The sequence below is a fragment of the Schistosoma mansoni genome, chromosome 2 (genome assembly GCF_000237925.1).
Source record: "Schistosoma mansoni strain Puerto Rico chromosome 2, complete genome".
Lineage (NCBI taxonomy): Eukaryota > Metazoa > Platyhelminthes > Trematoda > Strigeidida > Schistosomatidae > Schistosoma > Schistosoma mansoni.
The window spans coordinates 8,550,882-8,577,260 of NC_031496.1; the positions used below are offsets into that span (position 1 = coordinate 8,550,882).

Below are 26,379 nucleotides of genomic sequence, written 5' to 3' on the forward strand. Positions count from 1 at the left end.
TATAAGCTCTGGGTTCTGGAGGCCTTGTGATGAGCGTTGATGCTGTATACAACGAAGGACGGTTCCCTGTCCCACCGAAGTTTGACTTCAGGCATTTGCCTCTGAGATCGAGGAAAGTCACGGTTATATCGTTTATTGGAGAATATGATATATTCCGTGACAAATCCCAATTTTCCAACATATTTAGTTATACTGGACGAGAAATCCCACTATTGGTAATTCTTTTCTCATGCCTCTGATTTCTTTAGGATCTCCCCAGGGTATTCTTGAAATAATCCTAACTTCGTTCTACAGAGTTACATCGAAGGTTATTATGATTGTGAAAACCAAGTTATATTTTTGGTCTTTAATAATCTGGAAATAGAGTCACTGTTTAAGGAGTGTAATAAAGACCATGAAATATGGGAAAAAACTCTTAAGCGCTTTGATTACACACTTCTGAAGGTTTTGTACTTTCTGTTCGTCGTATCACATTTCATCGTGGTAAGTTCCCCTCACTTAATAATCCAAAAAGATAACATGTATAGGAACAAATATAAACCCCGATTTCATTCGTATTTTTAAGTTGTTGGACAAGATGAGGTTAGTAGACGTTTATGTGGTTAAGATTCAGGTTACTTATGAGGCATCCTATTGATATTTATACTCGTGACCTTCCGTTACCTCGAGATTGGTTAAACAACGGACGCGCTTCTATTCCGAGACTATTATTTGTCTTTAAAATGACGCCAGCTCAATCAAAGATGATAAAGGTTAGTTAAATAGACAAATTCACTCTTTGTTTATGTTTGTTTGGAGAGAATGTAACATTATTTCACTGCCTTTGTAAGTTAACTTCTTAAGTTTCCTTCTGCATATGTTTTTTTATAATTCACAATGTTCATCCACTGTTTTATTTGTGCCGGTATGTAAGCCTTCAAGTTATGCCGAGTTTGTCCATAATTATTTTCTTCGTAGATTGTCTTGAACAGACAATTTACTGTGACTCGGCTCATGATGGTTGTAATGTTCAGATTGTTATATTTTGCCCGAGGATGATAAAAATACCTGAAGTTTACGGATAGTGCTTACAACCCTTATAAAATCGGTTTTAAGTTTCGTAAACTTAATGCATTCATGATAGTGTGTCTGACCATTCTAAACGCGCGGGTCGTTAATAATTTCTCACTCTCTTTAGCCTAAAGATAAAACACGATCTTTCTACGTCTTGCAGCATGTGGCATATGTAGACTCATCTAGCATATCAACGGCGTATGGTACTTTTAGATGTCATAATTGTGATCATTTGTTTTACTCAGTTACCATTACAATATCTAATTCATAAATTACTGTAGTTTAGCGATGAACCTGTTACTTAGCTTTGTACCATAAGTGTCTTAGTTGTGTACCTATGAAAACTTTTTATTCGTGATACGTTATGGTCTTGTATTTAATGTAGGCAATCACGTCAGTATTTGGGTGTGGACATGATACCAAGCACTTGTCTGTCTTTTCTGACGTTCTAATAAGTCGTCTGGCAGCGGAAGTATTTTGCGTAAGCAGTGACTGGAGTAACTGGATTAGAACACTCGTTGGCGGTTGACGAAACCAAACTTACAACGGTTCTGGCTCTTTCAACAACGGTTATGAATAGTCTATATTTCGATTATGAAGGGTTTTATGATTTGTTGTGTGGACAAATTTATGATTGTTAAGAGGAATAAATAAAGTACCGATCAGTATATTTAGTGTAACGATGCGATCTGACCTAGTGATAACTGCTTACAAGACATGACATATGCCTCCGAAATAAATAGATATCAGAAAACAAGGTAACTACCTGACAAAGTACGTTTCTTACCTATTGAAATGAGATGTTCATGTTAAAGGTTTTAACACAAAAAATGATTACGTGTGGATATCAATTTTGTAGGTCGATCTTTTTCCATTGGATTAAGGCCCAACCTTTAGTCGTAATTCTTGTTTCATTGTATCACCTACGAGTAATGAGTGAAGAGCCCCCAAATGCCCTGGTACGGCCGAGAGTGAGGGGGTCCGCTCCCCCTCTCGAAATGCTCTCACATGGTCACGTGTATATAGCCTCTGCCAGGGAAGTCCTACTCACTGCCTTCTCGCACCAGGGTGTTGTTTACGAAATTGAGAGGACGAAAAGCGAATTTCCAGCGCTTTAACTGAGTTGGTGGACATGGAGGGTCCACCTAGGGGAGTTGGAAAACCCTGATTCCAAACCAATGGTGCATATGGGCTCCAGTATCCTGAGGGAACAAATGGCATATGAATCAATCGTTGGTCACCGGTTACCATGGGACTGCATCTCCTCACGATGCTCCACTGCCTTGTGGATCAGATCTTTAGGTCAAAAGCTCCGGGTGTGGCTCCCTAAGAAAACCACCTGCTTCGGTTTGGGAACCCGGGCAGTATCACAGCTCCCACACAAATCAAATGAGATTTGTGTGGTGCATATATATATATATATATATATATATATATATAGTAGAAAATTGCAGCCATTTTCAGCCACATGATTGAATTCCTACCTTCCACTTGTTTAGGGACCGTGATAAGCGTCTAGAGATCGACTGTAAAATGATCTTTTTCTCTATATAGTTTGGAATCATCTTAAGTTTGTTGTTTGAACGTTAGTGCCATCTATTAGCAACCTGAACTAAAAGGTTCTACAAGTTTGGAGATTCTGAATAACAGAAGGCCAATCACAATGAGGTCCAAACAACTTTGGAAACAAAGGCAATTTAATTGTGAACTACCAAATGCTTCTTCGGTGATGGCAACTGCAACAGCTAATATATATATTCTGAGAAAGCAACAATTATCTTGAAATGAAAGCAATTAGATTACTTACCCAAACACTGTAACTATTCATGTCTTCAATGTAGTGTCCATGTAGGGTAACATCAATCGTCATACCTTATGCTGTACGTAGGGTTTTGTGTATAAATATTGGTTCAATATATGTTATAAAGGTGTCAAGAGCGGTCAAACAAGGACACAGCATTAGCCCGTAATACCATTGATCCCTAATTTGTGAGATTTTGAGAGGTTCGAAGTCCTTTTTTATGCTCCTTACAATAATCGTAATATATTGTTATAGACTGTACATTACACGACTCATCGTCGGTTACAACAATCCAGTTGCATTTGTTGTGTACCTTTTAGATCCTAATCTTGTTTTCATCCCATATTTTCGATTCTCTTGAGTTTTTCCCTATTAACCATACTTCCTATTCTATGCCTTACAATCGAATCGATGTTTATATTTCCACTTCTCAGTTTTCACATTTCGTTTGTTTCTTTTCTTTTCTGTACGGATTTGAAGTGAGAGGATTTAGACTGAAACATTTTAGTGCTAGATCTTATGTTATCTACTACTGGCTGTAACTGATCGATAATCCTTTCATTCTTTCATTTGTCTTAGAATTGGAAGCTTGTCAGGCAGTTGGAACAGAATATCGTTACTCAAATATTTAATACGTTTTATGAAACTGGTCTTGTTAGCAAGTAAGTATATTCATTTTCCTATATTTAAATGGAAAATAGTGGACATATGTTCAGTATTTATTTATCTTCAGCATATATTTGTTAGCTAGGATGTAACTAGATGTACCATTGAATTATTCCCGATCGTTGCTGCTACCTTGACGTGGTGGTCGGGCTTGCCTATCGTGATGAAGCAATCGAGCTATGCTGGCTGGAACAATCGTTCCTCGAGGTCCTACCATGCCAGACAGGTCGGTTGAAGAGCGGTGAGACTAAAAGCAGCAAACCCAAGGTCCGAAGGCGAAGTCGTACTGCTGACTGTACAGAGGTGTGACAGCAGTAAGGTGTTTCCTTCAGACAACCAGCATGACAGCGATGCTGCCTTCCCACAAGGAGGGGTGGGGTTAGAAAAGGTCGACCCTAAAAATGCACACCTCGCCTTATCCCACGGATATCCGTCTCCGGCGGTAAGGTTTTTTGAAGAACGGAGCTAACACAAAAACTACCCACAAAAAGGTCGTGTGTGACCGACCTCAAGCAGTTGTCCCTTGGGCACTGCGGTCACGCTCTCAGGTCATTAAGACCACTTCTAACCCAATTTCCTTTTCAGGTACCTCTAGAAGAACCCTTCCACGGTGTGGGCAACCGGGAAGTGATAACTGCCCTCATACCTCTAACAACACTCAAGACCACTGTATTCATAATCAATCTCCTTCTTCACTTCCTACTATTCCTTCCACCTTGACTTTCAACACTAAACTTCCTGTTCCGGTTTCCTCCTCAAGTGTCACCATGGCCAACGATTCTAGTGCGCGAAACGCTGTCCCAGGTCTACTAAAACCTCGCTCCAAACTACACATTGGAGCCTTCAACGTACGTACCCTATGCCAAATCGGTCAACAGGCCTCTTTAGCTAAAACTCTAGAATCTCGTACCATTGATGTATGCTGTGTCTCCGAAACACGCATACAGGATCCCAGTGTGGTCATTCACTTGACCTCACCTCGCCAAAATGGACAGCCGACGAAATACACCCTCCGTGTATCTGGCGACCCGTTGGCTAGTTCTCGCGGACTTGCAGGTGTAGGCATAGCACTAAGTACAAGGGCAGAACAGGCACTACTAGAATGGATCCCCGTTAACAGTCGCCTGTGTGCTGTCCGGCTAAATGGCTCCGTAAGAACTCGAAAGGATAGGGACACACGTCGTTGCCTTTTCGTCGTTTCTGCCTACGCTCCCACTGACTGCAGCCATGATGAAGTGAAAGATGACTTTTACAGAAAACTCTCTGAGCTTCTTCAGAAAGCTAAGCGCTCAGACATAGTAGTCGTAGCGGGTGACTTTAATGCCCAGGTAGGCAGCTTAAATCGAACAGAAAGACATTTAGGTGGGTGTTTTAGTATTCCGGCTCAACGAACCGATAATGGTGACCGTCTGTTGCAACTATGCTCAGACAATCGTTTATTTTTAGCAAGCACTAATTTTAAGCATAAGGAGAGACATCGTCTAACATGGCGACCACCTGCACCAAACCAACGATGGACTCAAATAGACCATATTGTCATCAGTCATCGTTGGAGAGGCTCAATAGAAGATTGTCGCTCGTATTGGAATACTTGTTTAGACTCTGATCACGCTTTAATACGAGCGCGCATTTGTCTGCGCCTCAATGGACGCAGGAAAATTACACTAAGAAGACCCATTAGGATTGAGCTGGAGGACGAGAAAGCCAAATGCGAATTCCAGAAACAACTGAGTTCACATCTAGGCAGTTCTGTAAACGAGACTGACCCAGATACTGCTTGGAAAGACATACGAACAGATGTGGAAACAGCAGTCACATCTATTAGTCATTTAAACCATAGGGCTCCAAAAAACCAGTGGATTTCCTCTAAGTCTATTTCACTGATGGATTCGCGTAAACTCATCCCATCAGGCTCTGAACACGACGAAGAGCGTAAAGAAATTAGATCTAGGTTAACTAAAAGTCTAGGGAACGATCGTGAGCAGTGGTGGGCAACGAAAGCAAAGGAGATGGAAAAGGCAGCGGCTGTAGGCAACACCAGGCAACTATTCAGACTAATAAAAGAAACTGGAATTAAGAAGTCAAGTGTAAGTGAGACAATCTCCGAAAAAGACGGAACCCTTATCTGCTCTCAACCCAAACGTTTAGAACGATGGGCGGAACACTTTAAGGAGCAGTTTAGCTGGCCTTCAGCTACTGCACAACTACCCACTATTCCCAGAAAACCTGAATGGAACATTGAAGTAGGCCCCCCGACCCTACTTGAAGTTCAAAAGGCTATAAGTAATCTGAAACGAGGAAAAGCAGCTGGTCCTGATGGATTGGCTCCAGAGGTCTTTAAATATGGTGGTCCAATTTTAGCGATTAGGTTGACTAATATTCTGGCTAAAATCTGGGAGACGGATGTAATCCCATCCGACTGGTCACAATCACTGATTGTCCCAATATATAAAAAGGGGTCCAAATCATCCTGCGATAACCATAGAGGGATTAGTCTGACTAACATAGCATCTAAAATACTAGCCTCAATAATTATCGGGCGCCTAACTAAGACTCGTGAACTGCAAACACGAGAAAATCAGGCTGGCTTCAGACCTGGTCGTGGCTGTATCGACCACATATTCACCATTCGTCAAGTTTTAGAGCACAGACACGCTTATCGGCGTCCGACAATGATAGTTTTTCTTGACTTGAAAGCAGCATTTGACTCTGTAGACCGAGAGGTTCTGTGGCAGTGTCTGTCATTGAAAGGTGTACCTCAGAAGTACATAAACCTTGTGAAGGCTCTTTACTCGAACACTATTAGTCGAGTAAGAGCTTATGGCGAACTGTCATATGATTTTACAACCTCAAGTGGTGTCCGTCAAGGCTGTCCACTATCCCCGTTTTTGTTTAACTTCATTATAGACCTGTTGCTGCAAATAACACTCTCTTCGACTGAATCTACAGGAATTGATCTCCTACCAGGGGGACCACTAAGCGACTTAGAATACGCAGATGACATAGTCCTGTTTGGTGAAGACGCTGGCAAAATGCAGAGTCTTCTGTTGGAACTCAGTAATAATGCCAGGATGTTTGGGATGCGTTTCTCCCCATCCAAATGTAAATTGTTACTCCAGGACTGGCCTGCGTCAACACCCGAACTAAGGATAGGGAGTGAAGTAGTCGAACGCGTGGACAACTTCACTTATCTTGGAAGTCTGATCAGCCCTAATGGGTTGGTGTCTGACGAAATCTCTGCACGGATTCAAAAAGCTCGTTTGGCTTTTGCCAACTTACGTCACCTATGGCGTAGACGAGATATCCGTCTATCAATTAAGGGACGAGTATACTGCGCATCAGTTCGTTCTGTTCTACTTTACGGCTGTGAAACATGGCCATTAAGAGTAGAAGATACTCGTAGGTTACTAGTATTTGACCACAGATGCCTTAGAAATATTGCTCGCATCTGCTGGGATAACCGGGTAAGTAATAGTGAGGTTAGACGCAGGGTATTAGGGAACGATGGTAAATCAGTTGATGAGGTGATGAATCTTCATCGACTGAGATGGTTGGGCCATGTGTTACGTATGCCTGAACACCGATTACCACGACGCGCTATGATGACTAGTATTGGGGACGGTTGGAAGAGAGTTAGGGGCGGCCAAACCAAAACATGGCATCAGTGCTTGAAGTCACTAACTTCTAGTCTGAGCCATGTTGGCAGATGCAGACTACCTGGTTGGGGTCCGCGTGACTATCGTAACCAATGGTTGGAGACTCTGTGTGACATGGCTCAGAATCGATCACAATGGCGTAGGTGTATACACTCTTTATCTTCCCTTAAACCTTGAGACTAAAATTGCTTCATATCTCCCTTCCTATACTATATCCTTATATACAACCTATAATTTATATACTACTACCAACACTAAATTAACTACTATTAATCCGGTGTTGATCTTGTTGTGCTAACGAGGTATGGCAACTTGGACCGATGCATATATGTGCCTGGTCCTACGTTGTAGCTGACTGACTGACCATTGAATTATTGGACGTGGTGTAAGGATTTTGTCAGAAATCTTATTATTTATTTAGTACTCATAAAATATGACACAAGTGGGCACCAAAATAGAATTCATCACAAAAACTTAAGAAAGGAAGTGTAATCCAAAAAAATAAAAAATAATGAATAAGTGAAAGTAGATACGGTTCACTTAATATCACACCTGGGAGAGACTTCTTTAGTAAAAGGATTTCCATTTTCTTATGAGGAATGTAGGAGAAAACTAGGATTTCTGTTATAAACCATGTATGAAAACTTCTGAAGCCTCTGAGTTGCATCGTCTCTAAGACCTCAACCAGGGAGTTGTGGTAAATTAACAGATTATCGTTCAATACATCTTTCTTTCAAATCACTGCACTACGCCATAAACTGACCACTTCACGTTTTCCATCCTGTGCTAGGGTCGGCATATGATGCTGTGTATGGAATCCGTTATGATAAAATTTTTAATGTGTATCCAAGCCACTGATACCTGTTGTTTCAAGGTGGTAACACCAACTGAGTTATAATCACTGCATCCAAACAGACGTTGGGGAGCCTGAGTATTACTAACATGATGTTGTTTCTCCATGCAAGTTTTTTGGGGACGATGATGATTAATTACACAGATACCAAACGTTCTAAACATAGAGAACGAGTTCCACATGAATGATATGAGCTTCTCTGACTTTCACTATACGTGGATTGATCTCATCACCCACGCTACTACCAGCACTTGCACAACTACCCAGATACGCGGGCTTTTCAATTTCTTCGGACGGATCGCCACTAAGAATGATTACGAATCAAAACTACTGCTAATCTTCTGGAATTATTTTACATCTGAAATGTGTAAGGTACTTGCTATACTTATGGACGCTGACTCCCAACTAAACGAACACGATTTGCAAAGCTTTAGTATCATCTCACAATCAGATATTATCATACACATACGCATGGTCGGAAAGCCTTTCTCCAGGAAACGGGTCCACACTACAACCACCTACTTAAAGAGGAATGATGAAATTCGGCAACCCGGCCTTACCTCATTGATCGAGTGAAATAATGTAAATTGGCGGCTGTATAATCCCACTCTACATGAGGTATTCGTATATAGGGTTTTCAAGATGTTAATAAACTTCTTAAGCCAAATTCTCTCCTAACAGGTGATCACAGAGAACAGACCTGTCCAAAGAATCGAAGGTGGTTCTGATATTATGAAACAAAATGACTTTTGGCTTGGAGTAAGTGCGGTTGACTGTAAATATTTAGTTGACGCATGCACGACTTGATTGGAAACCAACGTGTTCCTGAGGATCCAGTCTTTGACGCGTTTGGACCAATTTGAGAAGTATAACGGAAGCCATTAGTTTGGACATGAACAGTAGACTTATTCACCTATATAGTTCTTGTGTAGATAACGTAGGCTCTTTCTAAATATCAGAATGATAATCGCTTCATTTCAAGATGTTGGAACATTCTATCTCTTAATCCGTTTCAAACAACCAAGTTAATCCGCTGATGGAAACTTCTGCATCATATTTAAAGAGAGACTGGGTAAGTATGTTGATTTGTTGAGCTTCATGCGTTGAAGATCCTCGACAACTCTTGTCTCGTTAAGTGGTGAGGCCAAGGAGAGTAAGAGACAGTTTGATCGATTTCGCTGAGGCAAGAGACCAGCTGAACTCCTAGAAGAATTTCAACCACCGTCCAAAATGTCTCTGAGTATTACTAATTGGATTTTCATCAACTTTACGGACTGTTTCACTTACACCAAACTTGTTACCAGTGACTCCAATGATTTAAAATAGCTTTCAGCAATTGCCAGTTGCAGCAGCCGTTTCCAACTTGGTGGCGCGCTCCGACTACTAGGTTTCTCGGTTCCTAATGCAAACTTTGAACATTTTATTTGCGTAAGGATCTACGTTAGTCATCAAACTCGCGCTGGCTGTAGTAGATCGGTGTGCCCGGATGAGTTTAAAAAGCTTAGCGCTCATAATCAGGACCTTTCTCTAAGCCACGTGAAACGTCCCCCATCATTTTCATATGACCCTACAAACTCAATCCAGCCTCATCTATATTTTTTGGTGAACTGGCTACTAACCTTGAACCGAACTCGGTGTGATATTTGATTGCAATGGAACCTACAACCAATTTATCCAAATTAACCCTTTTAAGACAAAGCAGTCGTTGACCATCAAAAGCAAGATAAGCCCCAGCAAACCAAACCGTGATCAGAGTTCAGAAAGGTACTCCAAAAGGAGTGTCAGTTTTGTATACTACCCCGTCAGGATGTGATTGATTTGACCACAAAGCTGAGTTACAGAGGAATGATGCCAAGGAGAACATCGCCAATGACTACGTTGAAAGTTGGTGCTGACCAGAAACAGGTTGTATTCTGCACAAAGCTGCAGTAGACGGTCACCGTCATTTGACCTGAGACCCACAAGTCCCCATCACCCACCAAAGCAATTCTCTTCTGTGATCAGATACCAAATCTACTTATTAAAATCTCCGATTAGTACTACGATATATATCGAGGGTGTTTTTTGAAAATATCATAATGTTGGTAGACCTCATTACTGATTGCATCCGAACCGTAGTCTGTCGAGATATAAGTAGAGACTATGGAAGAACACCGTTTCCCTCACCTATTTTCTCTCACTTTGATGGAGCCTTCTAATCTGATAACATATAAACGACTGTGAACGGGGATTCAGTAGATTAGTACTCCCTGTTTTATGGAACTTGATGGCATTTCAACTCGTTGGTATTCTATAATTCCATACTTATAAATTGGCTCAAACCATTTTCGTTCTCAACATTCTGATTGTTGCGGTAGATTTGAGGGTTACTTTTGTAGATTCCAATGTATATACCAATATTTGAACCTCTATACCTGTTGCAGTCACTTACTTAAAACTCTATTTAACTTGTGAGTTAATAAAATATAGATTGTTTTGATTTTTTTATTTGACTTATTATTTTTGGTTCTCATGTTTTCAGTGCAAACTTATTTGTGTTTGAGATTGGGAAGTTGATTTTTACATCATTTATACTTATGATTCCTGTACTTTTATATTGTTTAAACTAAATGTTCTAATTGTAAGGTTAAGTTATTAAACAAAATAACAGTGTGTAAGCGTAACTCAAGGAGTAGTGTTTCATTGGTCATTTAGCGCCTTGTGATTGTTATCTTACTAAAAGATGAAAACACTGCTCACTTTTCCTATAAAATCATGTGTTGCGTTTCCATTTTCCACTTGGCTTTGATTCCCTAACGTGGGGTCGTGGTTGCACGTGATTGATGAGCCTCTTACCGGCAAGTGACAGCCGTCCAATCTCTCTAGGTTTCAACTGGTTGTCCACAATCATTTCATGATTTGAAATTTATTTAACATTCACTTCTTGACATATTCCGTGATAAGTTTGTGGAAAGATTGTCAAAACACCAATCCTAAGAGGTTTCAGTACTCTAATGGTGGTTTAAATAATATTCCTGATATGTAGTACAGATTTTTACAGAAACAGTTTACCTTAATTCTGATTTGCCAAATATTTTATTTTTCATACATTGCATCTGCGAATCTATTTATTGGTGTATGTCATTCTCGAAATTGTTATCTTTACGTTTTCACACTTCATAGTATTCCAACGAATCAATTATTAATGCTTCCAGGACATAATTTTGTACATGTTCTGTTAGAAAATGAACAAACAAAGGAAGGGTCTAAACAACGTCCATCTTGCGAAGATGTTACTCAGGAATATTTCGAATTTATTCTTAAAAATATCAATCACATTTCGGACATGTCTACTGACAAAATTCCTAATCTTTTTGGTTCTTACACATTCTTGTCAACTGATTCGAATGATTCTGCTAGTTCAACTTCGCCACCATCTCCACGGAATTTTCCAGCACCCGATCAACCAGCACAGCACAATCTATCTTCTTTTCTACATTTACATGTTGAAAACATGATTGATCAAGCATCTAATAAAAATTCTTCTTTTGGTCAAACAGCAGTTGCGTATGAATTGCCAACATGTAAAGCTTGGTTTATGGTAAGCCTAAAGAGAATTGACTATTTTTTCATATGACTTTTAGATTGAAAATTTTCATATGACATACTTTTAATTCATAATGTTCTCGACCTGTTGAACAGAGATTCTCAAATGCGCAGGTGTAAAACATGACAATAGGTAGGAACAGTGTATTTTTATTGCAAGAAGTTACCAATTTTTTATACAATACATAAATATAGCTTTCAGTCATTCGTTCGCATCTCTCAGTGTGTTCTACCATCTGAACTGTCTTCTCATCTGGTCTCCAAGTTTTCTGTCAATGCCTCGCTTTCAATGCACTGAAACTCTTCACTCCGCCTGATAATCTTTACAATTTTGACGTCGCGTTCCTCTGCACACTACTTACAAATAATATTGTGAGTAGCGTCCACTACACAGGTTTTGTGTAGTACATGTATATTTCAGAACTGGTTTGTATCTACTATAGTTCGACTACAGAAAGTAAAGTGATTTTCTTCATTGGATATTCTCTTTTAGTTAAGGATACGTCGTAACACAATGTATAAGCGTAGCTTAAGTATGTTATGGATTATACTCGTTGAATAACATCTTCAAACCCTAATCTTTCGGATTACTGCTTATATTCTTACTACTTCTACCACTATGAGATTTGAATCGACAACTGAATGTTTGTGCTAATGTGGTATGGCAACTCGAACTGATGTACGTAAGTACGAAGTTCTACGTTGTGACTGGTTGTACGAAGCTTCTTATGATGCTACAAAATAATCTAGATACTTATTATGCATAAATAGTCACAGTTCATTAAAAAAAGGTTTCCGATTGATATCCACCCATAAAGCTAACGAATCATTTGATAAGTTTGAAGAATTTATGTTTTTCTGGACTGAGGTTTGTGAAGTAACTGCAATTAATGTTGTACGCCTTATCATGTCTGTTCTTATCGTTTTGGTTTATTTTTTTGAGGGGGGGGAAGGGGTTGGGTTTTAGAAATCACATAATCAATCAATTCAGGATGTCCGTTAAGTGTTTTGAAAATAACTGAAAAAGATAAATGAACAATAGATAATCATATATTATTGAGATCATGAGTCAATTGAAGCTAGACCATGATGGAAAAGCTGGAGGCACTGAACCGATAGACCACTGAGCCGGCATCTAACGGTGTTGATGTCTAACCTCAACCAATCCACGGTTAAGTACTCTGGCGCGAGACTGGTAGGTCCTGGGTTCGAATTTCGCGAGGCGGGGTCGTGGGTGCGTACTGCTGAGGAGTCCCGCAATAGGGCGAAACGGCCGTCCAGTGCCTCCAGGTTTTCAATGGTGGTCTAGCTTCAATTGGCTCATAATCTCAACTATATAAAATTACTAAAATCTCCACAAAACCCCCCCTTCTGATAATAAATAATCATTTTAGTTAACTTCTATATAATTTATCATTTTATTGTAACGTAGTTTCGTTCAAGTTGTAGGAAATTTTGATGTTACATTGAATGAGTAACACTGATTTATTCAACCTAATATAGTTTTAACATTGCTCTGATTTAAAAAATTTACTGACTTTTTTGCACATTATGTTATGAATTATAGCTAACAATGCAATTCTGAACATAGGTCTTATTTTATTTGGAGTTTTTAAACTCGGTTTATCTACCTTTGTGTTCATTTCCATAGACACTGAAACCCAGTACTAGCATGCTTCAAGCATGCTTTGATAAGCGATACATCTCTTTGGAGCCAAGATTATTACACTTTCACGTCTGAATTTAAGTACTAAACTTTTTTCAATAATACGTCATGTTTTTTCTTTGGTTTGTTTATGTATTTCATCGCTACATTAACTACAATTTTCTTCTTGCAATGATTAGTTTGTTTGTTTCGAATATATATCTTATGATTGTAAAGTAATTCTAATGTTGGGGACATGATTTAATAACTCGTACTTATTTGTTCTGAAATATTGTTCGTATCTAATATATGGTAACCAGTATTGTGGTGTGGTCTACTTATATCCACATAAGTAGTATATGGTGATGGTCAGATACAGAATGTATTTTGGCAGTAGATCGATAAGGAACGAACAGGAATGAAGCGCAATCGGTAAGAAAATTCATGAACAATAAAATCACAGATAGACGGACTGAGGTTTGCAGAAGGAACAGTTAAGATTGAGACAGTTGATTGTTATTTTGCAAATTAACTGTTTACTGTATGGTTATCAGAATTTAGTGAGATAGTTTGTAATTTGTGCTTAAATACATTCGATTGTCCCCACCAATGTTCTTGTTCACTACAGTATTACTGGTTAGTTGTTCAACTTTTTCTCTAACAGTTCAAGGAGAAAAATCATAATCTGGGAGTTGATTGCTCAGTACACTTATCCATTAATATTGAAACACAAAGTAGCTTACTTAATTAATCCTTGCATTATCAGTTTCTATAACTAAATTTTATAATTCTTAAATACATACATATTCGTTGTGATAACATTACATTTATGTTTAGGCATGCTATAGAATATATACAAGTTTAATATCAGACGAACACTTAACCAAAGTCCCAACTCCCGAAATGACTACTAGTCAAAATGATTCATCCTCACGTATTGGAAGTGGAGGAGCAGTAGCTAGTTTATCACAATCATGGCATAATGCATTAATTTCTATGCTCTGTCCTACACTTCACACCTCGACATTATCTATAGCCCAAAAACAAACATCACAAAAATCTGTTACACAAGAAGAAGAAGAAATTTTACTGACTTCAGATTACAATAATCCATGGTCTACTATAGATCCAATTAATCGTTTATCTACTATTCGTTATCGACCTGCTACATCTGCTGCTGAAAATCATTATAAACAAGATTTGCCTGTTCATTATTCATGTACATATCATATAATCAAGGTAAGTTTTGTTTTTCTATCATATAAGTACAAATGACGTTTTTATGACCTGTTGTACTACTTATAGCAGTCAATGATTTTCAAGACTTCTTTTAAAAAAAATGCTTGATCGACTGATGTCTCGAAATCACTCTGGAAACAATACATCCAATTAATCTGCATTAAAAAATAAATGTAATAATTGTTTGACCTATGGATGTTTAACCTCAACCTAGTGTATACAATTTTGAACACATTTTCCAGGTAAAATATTACTGATGTGTAGTGTGATATTGATTCGTCTCAATTATTAGGATGCCACACTAAATACATGTAGTCTATGTCCAAGTTTTTCAATGTCACACAGAAAAATGGTAAACAACTTAATTTCAAGCAAGTACAAAATGTTCAGTGAAAAGTACACTGGTTACATTTCTTATGTTATTGGATAGCAAAGTTGTCATGAAATTTACTCTTGTGGAGCAAGGTACATTTACCGTAGCCAGCGCTCGCTTTCAACTCGGATACAAGAACATATCCCAGTTTGGTTCTACAAGGGTGAAATTTTATAGTTACTTCCGTCATAGACAATTTGTAATATGTTTTCACTCGTAAATAATATTTAACCTTTAAATATATTGGTTAAAGTGTACACTTCTGAAGCTTTTTTTTTACCTCATTTCTGGCTGCTATTGGAGATGATCTGATCAACTGTCGACCTCTCTCGGATGTTCAACTTGTTACATTTCCTAGCAAATCAGAAAGAGGTAATCTACAAAACTGGTATAAATTATAAAAATGACCCGAATGGACATGGGGTGACAATAGAAAACTAATGACTAGTAACAAAATGTTCAAAACGTGGTCAATGTATTTGTACTATTGACGTCGACTTTAGTATGTTACTTAGTGTTCAAAACCACCGATTGATATCGCTTCGGTGACGTTTTCTGTGAAGTCTGTACTATTCAGACAAATGTCGATCATTTTATAAACTTATCATATCTTCGAATTCAATTGGTATTGTTTGTTTGAATCTTCCCATTGATACTTAGGACTGCAATTGATCAGTCTCTTATTGGCATATATGCATGCTGTGCGTATTGCCTCGATATTGCCTTAATTCACAAGCATTATAAGCAAAGATGGATAGTGGCTAGCTGACAAGTCTCAAATAGGACGAAACACGCGTCCTGGATTCCACTGCTACCCACTATCCATCTTTGCTTATCATATCTTCGTTAAGTTTACTTTAACTTATTTTTCACCTGGCCCTGTTTCGCTTAATCACTATCTCATGTTCGTCTATAAAGTAACTTGGCATACGAAGCATGTAACGCAACCTGCCTAATAAGCATAAATTGGTGAAATTGTCCAGTGACTTACTCTTAGTGTCTTAAACCTTTCGTTTAACTTTGAAAGCACTTACTCTATGGTCTCACAGTATGCAAACAAAACTTGGATAGTAGTTGTGTTTGTAATTTACCCTTACTTTTCAACCTTGGCATCAGTGTGTGATATACTCCACTTGACAGGCTGTTGGCTATCTCATCTTTGCCCTTCGTAATTGACATAGTATGGGGAATTCCAGATGAACCTGTGCCCAGATAAATTCGTTCAACAAAAGCAAGTCTTGTATATAATATGTGGTCTTTCACGCAGCCGGGATTATAATGTTATCTAATACATTTCATTCTACTTTGATCATCACTTACATATGATGTATATTCTAAGATTTCTGTTCTATTTTTCATATTCTAATGTTATAGGTTATTTCCGCTTATAATGTAGCTGTTGGTTTAGCTCGTGGCCATTCAGTATTTCGTCTTTTAGAGAAACTATCAAATCGACTAACTCATCTTTATCTAGCTGGACGAGTAACATGTCCCATTATATCATTATCAGGTCAACCATGTCAATATGAACTGCATCGTGTACCAGATGATTGCAATACTCTGAAGGTTATTCTGTCAACTATAGATAATAAAATTAGTGAAGATTATACTGCTTTTAATTCTGATGGAAATTTACTATCCCAAAATCACTATCAACCACATTCTAGTATAAATAAGTTACATAGAACTGACTTAGCACTTAAAGATGAATATATCGTTCCTTTTGGTAAGTTGTTTTTGTAAACTAGTTTGATGAAAATTAATTCACTTTCTGTACTGTTAAGCATGTTGTTCAGTTATGTAGATACAAACATTTCCCAACTAGCAATGATTGTATGCTTATATAACTAACCACATCAATCCCATTGATTCCGTTCCCTACACGACCCAGATTAAGCGCTAATTATTTGAAGGTGTAGAGCAAAAAATGCTGGTCTTACCCAAAAAAGAAATTGAAATTCTATGTTTCTAGTTACATTAGAATTAGAATATTTCCATCACTACAGAAAAAGTAGATTAGGTAATTTAAACCCCGATCAAATGAAAACTCGAACCAAATCAATTTTCTATTTCGTTTATTTTATTTATTTATTTGAACACATAAATATTGGTACAAAAAGGCACCAGATACATATGCGCCACACAAATCTCATTTGATTGGTGTGAGGGCTGTGATACTGCCCAGGTGCCCAAACCGAAGCAGGTGGTTTTCTTAGGGGGCCACACCCGGAGCCTTTGACCTAAAGATCTGATCCACAAGGCAGTGGAGCATCTTAAGGAGATGCAGTCCCATGTTAGCCAGTGACCAACGATTGATTCATATGCCATTTGTTCCCTCAGGATACTGGAACCCATATGCACCATTGGTTTGGAATGAGGGTTTCCCAACTCCCGTAGGTGGACTTTCCATGTCCACCAGTCCGGTTAAAGTGCCGGACATTCGCTTTTCGTCCTCTCAATTTCGTAAACAACACCCTGGTGCGAGAAGGCAGTGAGTAGGACTTCCCTGGCAGAGGCTATATACACGTGACCATGTGAGAGCATTTGGAGAGGAAGATTGGACTCTCCTCACTCTCGGCCGTAACAGGGTATTTCGTAATTGTAATTCAACTGGGAAATAAGTAATCTAACGTTTTTATTTCGTTAGAAAAATGATGCACTCAACATTTACATTTTGTTTATAAGTATTAAATCTGTCAATCGATATGAGTAATAACATGAATATGAAATATCCTTTAAAACCATATTTTTCAATCTCAGTACTTGCTTTTCTCAACCAAAATCCGTTTTGACCCTGAAACCCATATCTTCTATAACCTTTGTTTTTTAATTATTGATTTCTTGGTCTCATGTTGCTTTGTTCCTTACTTCCAAATGTTTACTTGCATGTTTAAATGATATTCTGTTTAGTGTATTTTAGCATGTGTTGTTAATCCCATACTCACCTGGGCTTGGAATTGGCAGTAACCCTAAAACGGTTCCAAGTACTTACTTAGGAGTATTATGCATAAAGTTGTCCTGGTTATAACAAGAATTCTATTACTGATCGTTCTCTCTATTTTCATAATGTTTGGGTGTTAATAAGTCTCCCTCGCTATTTGTTAGGTTACTTTAGACTAATACTGACCACAGAATTAGCGTTAAATCTCTACCTCACTAAATCTTAAAAACACACGTATATATACTGAAACGTTTGGTTCGGAAATCGTACCCTGTTTGCTATTCGGTTTCTTTTATTTCTCAATTATTGTATAGTCTTTTTGCAGATGATTTCAGTAATTGTGTTTATGCTTCTTCTATGTAATGATTAGGTCTCAGTGGTAAATGGAAACGGTATTGGATCGAATGCGCCATTAAAAGTTATACCAATAATAATGGTAGTTTATCAAATCAGAAATTGTTAAATGAGAAACAGACAAATGATGCTTTGAATTCGGATAATCCAGATCAACATTTAGCTGTTATGCCACATCGGTCTGATGTAATAATGATAAGTTCATGTGGTTGTGGTCGTCAACAAGCTGAAAGATCAGATCCATTTGATTATAAAGAAGCTAATTGGCGATTTTATCACATATTATCTAGTATTTGTTGTAATAAGGTAGGAAGTTTTACTAACATTTACATTAGCTCTGATGCTTTTTGTTTCATACATTGACTCTTCAGCACATCAAAAGTATTATCATGAGCTTACAGTCCTTTACGAACTCTCTATAACTTTCTTTTCTGAACTTTTAGTTAAGTGGCTTAAATATCTGACTTTGAATTATTAATTCTCGTCTAACCCTTCTTTAAAATTCCAAGTCTATTATATTACTTTCTGAGCTTTTAATTTAAATCAGTTGTCGAATTTGTATTGTGTTGGTAGTAACTTATATGGGCGCAGTAGAAACTAACTATTTTGTAACGAGATTTGACAAATTATTGAAGTGCATTCAGATGTACTCTGACATATGAATCTCTCTGCTCTTCCGACTTTCCTATTATTCCAGGTCTAATTACACAGAGTTAAGAATGAACGGAGACAATACTTATCTAAACAATACATGCACTTACCGTGTCGCATGGGATGACCAAACTAACAACCAGAAAATGTACTACAATATCAGATCTTGATGGAGTATTACTCTGAAACCTTAAATCTGGTCCAGGTACCTGGGCTGGCTAGGTACCGTACGATAATCTTAGTCTATGGTTACCCATTATAGATCATATGGATCGAAATTGGTTGAGATAACTCAATAGCATTTATTCTATACCTGTCTCTAAATTCGAAACGTATTGTTTTTCTATTCTTTGGATTCCTCTAACTCATTTCTCATGAACCATATTTCTCGTTAGTCTTTCCATTGGAAAGTGATCTTATTACTTCAACTTCTTAGCTTTTCATCTTGTTGGCTTGACAAAATTCCTTGTCAGTTATTTCGGTTAATGTAGAATAAATCAGTTTTTATAGGGCAAAGATTTTCTTCGAACGACTACAAGACTTAAACGATTATATCATAGATCCACAACTTGCTACACAGATTATTTTTGATAAAATTGATATTTTTCTAGCCACTATACAATAAGTATAATTCAAAATTCAACACACTAACCTGTACATAATTAAAACTTCGTACAATAATTAGTGGTGAGTAAGGTTCGTGAAATTGTTTTTATGGCTATCCGATTGCCGATAGTGTATCCAATTTCATTCAACTTTTTTTAAATACCATTTTACAAATGGTGTCTACAACCATACAGATGATACTTGTACTATGTGCCCAGTATTGAGATGCACTGCATACACTACGGTAGAATTAGTATCTTGCAATAATTTTGAATCATAGTAAAAATATATCCCCAATATACACAGTAATTTCGAATACTTTTCCTCGTTGTATGCTAATCAGTTACGTTAATTTATCTATTGATGTATGTATGCCAGTAAGTAGTTACTTATTATATGACTACATGTGTTAGACCTTGCAGTAATAGTACAGTGCCTACTTAATTACGCCCTATCATCAAAGTCATCCATAGACTTTATGAAGTATCCATTTTTCAGATATTCATACCTCTAATTAAATTACCTTCACTGAGTAACTATCGATGTTGTGTCATTTTGTACCAGACAAAACATTTACCCCATTTATCCGTTCCAAAGACAGCAATTCAGTTTTAAGCTCATACAAATTAATCTGTATCCCAGTCTTCAGCGATTAACGAAATTTTGGGGTAGAAAAAAGCCGGACAAATGTATTGATTACAGCTGATATCGTTAGCAAGTGCAATGAAAACCATACTGCTATTTTTTAAAACCATATTACTTTGTCTCTGGGATATCCCACTTAAAATATAATTGTCATTGATTCAAATTGATTGAGTTCAAGTTATAGTATGTTCTAGTTAAGTTGTCAGTACATAAGCGCTACTTTTTGAAGCTGATTTAACTACATGGATTTTTAATTAGACTTATCTGTTGCATTATAGTTAAATAGAGTTGTATAGAACTGATCAAAGTGTGATATGTCAAGCACGTCCAAGTACTTTTCCATTAACTTAGTAAGTTAATGTTACGTATCGGATTGTAATTTTAACTAAAGATTTCATTCCAACCCTTTGGAATTAGTTGAAACTGGCCTATATGACTGTATCAGTGTAGCGTAGCCTAACATGCAAAATAAAGACAAAGAATACAGTCAGCGATTGAAATGAAATCTCCAATGAAAATTATACTAATGTAAAACCCTTGTCTTCTACATGAAGTGGAAAACAGTCGAAGGTACTGGATGCAAAATACTGTATGAACACTGAAAACGTTCCGGATAACCTCAAAATGAACGATTGCTACGTAAATTTATAAGGTTTTTAAACTGTTCATTTAATTCGTTATCATTTAAATATTAAACAGTTTACGATGTTTTTAAATGTTATCGTTCTTAACTGTTTTAAGTTGAACGGTTGTTTTTTTTTATTTCCTTTTTTAATACGTATATCCAAACTCACTAGTTAACGAATATTCCATTATCACCACAAATTTTGTCTGATCCACGGCATACGTTTTGTCTGCCGAATGAAAATCATGTTGTAACGTCGTCATCATCGAGTCATCGAACTAACAGGAAAATATCCAATGAAAAAACAGTATGCATTCTAACAAAACCCAAAAAGGATACAACATCGTCATCATCACCCCCACCTCCACCTTCATTGTCTCTTGTAGGTCGAGCTGAAAAGTTAACAAAAAATCATCCAACGAATAATGATGATGAACCAGATACCGATGCAGATGTCGGCCTTTCACAACCTGAAGATAATGACTTATTATTATTATCAGCCGATTCTGATCATTCAAATTCAAGTGAAATGATGAATAGAGAATCGACTGATGATGGATCAGATGATTCTGGAAATGACAAATACATTGATGCTGTCAATGATTTATGTGAGTTGGTTTTTTCTTTATTTCTAATAGTTAATTCATTCGACTATGAATTTCGGTGGTTCCATGTTTAACTTATGTAGATTGTGTTGATGCTTACTTTATATCCCATGTCCCTAGAATGTAGACCACAACGGAGTAGATAATATTATCAGTCATTATAAACATTTAGAAATTTCTACTACTTGTCTTTAATTTTCCATTCTCGTCACATGTTTCTCATGTTTGATTTAAGAGTTGTTAAAGATACTAAGTACAGAATATTTGCAATCATCTTTATCATACATAATCAATTATGAATTAAAGCCATTAAGTAGCTTGTCATTATTACGCTGGCATCATGTATTATCAAGACCGATATTTAGTTGTTTAATCAGCTCAAAAGTGGCGATGAAGTTCCTTTAAGTCACAGTAATAGATCATCAGGAATAAAGGGTTAGAAAGCATCATTGCGTTATAACTGATGTCAGTTGGTGACGAAAACTCCACAGAGTTATAACCTCAACTCGTGATATATAAACTCACAATATGTAAACTTGGCATTTTTTCACTTGCCACAATACATAGTTAAATGTATAAAGGTTAATTAATCATATCGAAAGCGTTATTCCAGTTTTTTACTACTTTCTATAATTGTTTGAGAACTAAGCTATGTTTCCTGATTGGCTAACAAGTTGAGCAACATTGTCATCATAATATCCTTTCACCTTGAATTCTGTGTAACATAACGTTGTGGTTTAATCTTATCACATTTATTCCAGCCGGGAATTGTTTATCACCGAATCCATCTGAACTATCCAACACATCAGATTCAATGGTTCCTTTACAAAATGATCTAGTACACCAAACAGCTGAAACGAAGAATGATGAATATGTTGATGTACCTGCTCACCATTCACCATCTTCACAATCAAAAATAAATGTGTCAACAAATTCTGTTAGAGTTGATAATATTCATTCAAGTGATTCAATACCTCTATATCCTGCTGTATTTCGTGATGGTGTACCAAATACTAATTGGTTTGTTGGCGATTTACCACTTTATCCATCATGGTCTATCTATGCACTCGGGAAGTATTTCAGTTATTCTCATTCTTCCGGTAATTTTTACATTCCTCATTACATAATTTGATGTTGATGTTTATTTATCAGTGTACACGAAAAAATTAGTCTAATTTGGTTTATTTAAGCTTAGACTTTATTCAAGTCTACCAATTGCCCTTAGCTTAATCGTTTGTTTGGATCCATACCACTCAATTTTGATTGTAATTTCACAGTCACTTGGAGTATGGTTCTCTGTACTGAAATTTCCCTAAATAATCAGTACACACATTTAATGAAAAAGTTACAACGTTTTTCATGCATGTTCAATAAAATATGCATTATTAGATGGGGTGGAGAAAGTTTCAGCTTCGTTACATCAGTCCAAGACACTAGATGTTAGTGTCTCTGATGCTATAAAAAAATAAATAAACTTTAATATAATCGGAAGTTTTGCTCACTTGCTTTCCTTCTTATCTTTAATTTAAAGAGCTTCAGTCTAGACTGCAGTCATATATTACACTGGTTAGTGCATAAAGTAGGGTAGTTTCATGTGTAATATTCTGTGGATTAATAGTTAGCATTATTCTCATTATTGTCTGCTGTTATTGTACCATTTCAGTGTAATAACTGGTTACTTTTATATATGTGGCATTTATAAGATGAAAACAATAACTGTTTTATCTTATATAGGATTACCTTGTCGAGGATTTATGCGTAACAGTAATTTCTTACTTCCGTGGGATGTATCTTTAATGAATAATGTGGGATAATAATGCCCGAAATGGTTCCGAGCGTGGACGTTTTAGTAAATCCTCAAGAGGAAGATATCGAGGAGGTAGAACAGGTAATGAATATTATTATTACCACTATTATTGTTATATTACTTATTCAATAAATTCAATATATAATCTTATCGCTATTTTACAATTGTGGGTTTATTGAGTCCGTCATATATCATGTAAGCTATTACACATCTAATTAGCTTTAGAAAAATTATTGATATAAATAGTATTCTCTTGGAATACATAAGCAGTAAACAAATATGACTTATCCTAGTGCAAGATTCCTTAGTACTATATTATTAACCTATGAATCCACTTTGCAGCATATCGTTTATAATAACACCACTGATGAAATTAGTTGGTTTTGATGTATACTTTCAATCTCTTTCCTTTTTGAACATAAATTACTGCAGTATATTTTGTTGATTATCATTTGTGAGAACACTTGATTAATTAAAATGGCAACCATAGATAAAGTATCAACCAATAGTGAAAAAAATCAATATGATATTTACATATTTTTCAAAGTTTCAAGCAACAAAATACAACTCAGTCAGTCAGCTACAACGTAGGACCAGGCACATTTATGCATCGGTCCAAGTTGCCATACCTCACTTATTAGCACAACAAGATGAACACCGGACTCATAGAAGTAGTTAATTTAGTGGTGGTGGTGATATATAAGTGATAAGTTGTATATAAGGATATAATATAGGAAGAAAGACAGATATGGAGCAATTTTAATCTCAAGGTTTAAGGGGAGATAAAGAGTGTATACACCTACACCACTATGATCGACCCTTATAAATGAAAATGGTGTATGCGTAACATGCCAGTGAGTAGAAAAATTAAGTTTTCTGAAATTTCATTGCTCAGTGTGAGCTAATTCTTCAAAGAAGATATATATATATATATATATAAATTTTTAAGTCAAACCTTGGTAACAATGCCTACGTAATAACCTTTATTAATCCATTTGTAATTCTTATGTAATGTAAATAAGTAACCAGATCTATGGAGCATACATGTGAAAAGTCTAACAGTATCTCGGGTCTTTCGATATGAAGATAATAATAATATTTATTTGACTAGTTTGGTTTGATGAATGTCTTGAGAGCTCATCAATTTGAGTAACAAAAGTAATCACTTCGTTTGCTGTTAGTTGCAAATATTGTATATACTTGATGTTCTCAAAATGTAAAGCTTAAAATGAATAAGATTAGTTATAAATGTTTAATTTCAGACTTAGACTACAGTTATTAAAGATTTTTTCTATCGCTTCATTATATCTATGCAGAATCAGATACAGTGAAATTGTTTATTGGTTTTGAAATGGAATGTTCAATGGGTCATCGATTCTTTATCACCGGCACTGACCGAATTATGGATGGTCCAATGCAAAGTAGTCAAGTTCGACGAGCCGTTCACTCGTTGTTAACACGTGATTTACCTATTTTCATGCCATGCCAATGTCACCATCCAACCTCACATGTATTTCTTGGTAATACACGTCATTCCACTAATCCTACTAGTGAATGGGATGTAGGTGGTAATACTAGTACAATGAAATCATCTAATTATACAAAAAATTCAACTGTCATGGCACAGTTATCACGAATATATTTAGCTATACCAGCTGCTCCTATTCAAGTTCGTTTTCAACCATGTATACGACCAGGACCTGCAAAACTTACTCCAATCTTTCACCTAGGACATACATTAGATCAATGTTGTGATAAAAAATTGGATAGTGTAATAGATTCAGATTATGATCAAAGTTATCCAGTTGATGATGATAGTTACTTTTATGAAGATCGTATCAAATCTAGCATAAATTTGCATTCGGATACCGTTCGTAGTGAGAAATATCAATCACCAGGTTATGTTACATTAGACAATGGATATTTGTGGGTTATCCGATTACCGTATCCTTACATCGTATTAATTATTGATAACTTTTTTCCTAAGAGTTAACAAGGTTCTACTAAATGATTTTTAAAGTATTATTATAATGCAATTACCTGATGAAGGGTAATGTGTTTGTAGAACCAATACTTGAATTTCAAACAAATAGTTATGAAGATAGAAAAAAACTACTAATCAACTGACTGAATATAAATTAGAGAATGAAAGCTATCATTAATACACAAAGTTGTTGAAATCAAAACCCCAACTTGAATTAACTTAGTAGCAGTGAAGGGTAATTTACTAGTGATTTGAGTAGCATTTTATTTGTCGATAACATAATAATCCTTTGTTTCAACCTGAAATATCAATCAAAAACTTCCGAAATGTGAACTATATGATTGACCTGAATACACTTTTACTACATTACTTGCAGTACATATTATGCGTGGCACAAATTCTAGTCTTTTTCATCATGTAATAAGCTGTTGTGTGCATGATTTACATCCTACAATAATTAAAAATAAACGTTTGGCGATAAGTGTATTCTAATATGTTTATGACGGTTTTAAGAATCTTAACGAGACTGTAGCCGTCATCTACAGTACATCTTCACAAACATTGAGAATGTACTTTGTCGTCCCTCAGATCAGTTGACATTATTTTATTTTGAATGTCTATTAGCTATTTTTGATTGCTTTTGTCTGAGCTCCCTGCGTAGTTCTGTCACACTTGAAAATCTACCGAATATTTTTCGTCTGTGTAAAGTATTCATAGAATTCACGACAATCAGATCTATCGAATACTTGAATCCTAATTGGTTCACCTCCCATTTGCAGTGTGCTCATTTTTTGAACGTAGAGTTCCTCATAATTGGTTTAATTATAAGTAGATATTAGACAAACCGATGGTCGAGTAACACCGGCTAGCTATGGATACACGTAGGCTGGTAATTGTAGTAATATGACATCATTTTCACTGTAGTCTGTTAATTATAGCCTCCATATTCAACAGTTAAATTCTAGGACCTTTAGTCATGATTTTTTTAATGTTAAGCAGACTTGGATCTCATATGATATCACTAAATGGAAATTGTTATGCAGAATCTTAGCTCAGGATATTGACATACTCTGTGATATGACAGAACGTTTTGTTAAGTCCCATGGTGCTAACTGGAACATCCTTTATTAACAGCCTTGAGTCTGAATCCGCGATTCGACCAGTAAACTAATCTCTTGTGGAATCACTCTATTTCACAAACCATTTCTAAGCTGAAAAAATGTGACCCTCCTTAACATCTTTATAATAATGCTTTTTTTGTCTTAAAAATTCAAGTCTTGCCTATCATGA

The 26,379-nt window shown here is 36.5% G+C and overlaps 1 protein-coding gene across 1 annotated transcript; it reads left to right on the forward strand.

The window, feature by feature from the left end:
• Positions 1 to 722: 722 nt before the first annotated feature.
• Smp_147620 (hypothetical protein) lies at positions 723 to 26,379 on the forward strand (the record flags this gene model as incomplete). Its single annotated transcript, XM_018795569.1, has 11 exons — positions 723 to 752; positions 3,434 to 3,516; positions 11,192 to 11,609; positions 14,097 to 14,498; positions 16,246 to 16,597; positions 18,183 to 18,472; positions 20,866 to 21,301; positions 22,060 to 22,398; positions 23,033 to 23,103; positions 24,421 to 25,049; positions 26,367 to 26,379. The coding sequence occupies 11 exons, from the start codon at positions 723 to 725 to the stop codon at positions 26,377 to 26,379; spliced, it is 3,063 nt and encodes a 1,020-aa protein (XP_018649869.1).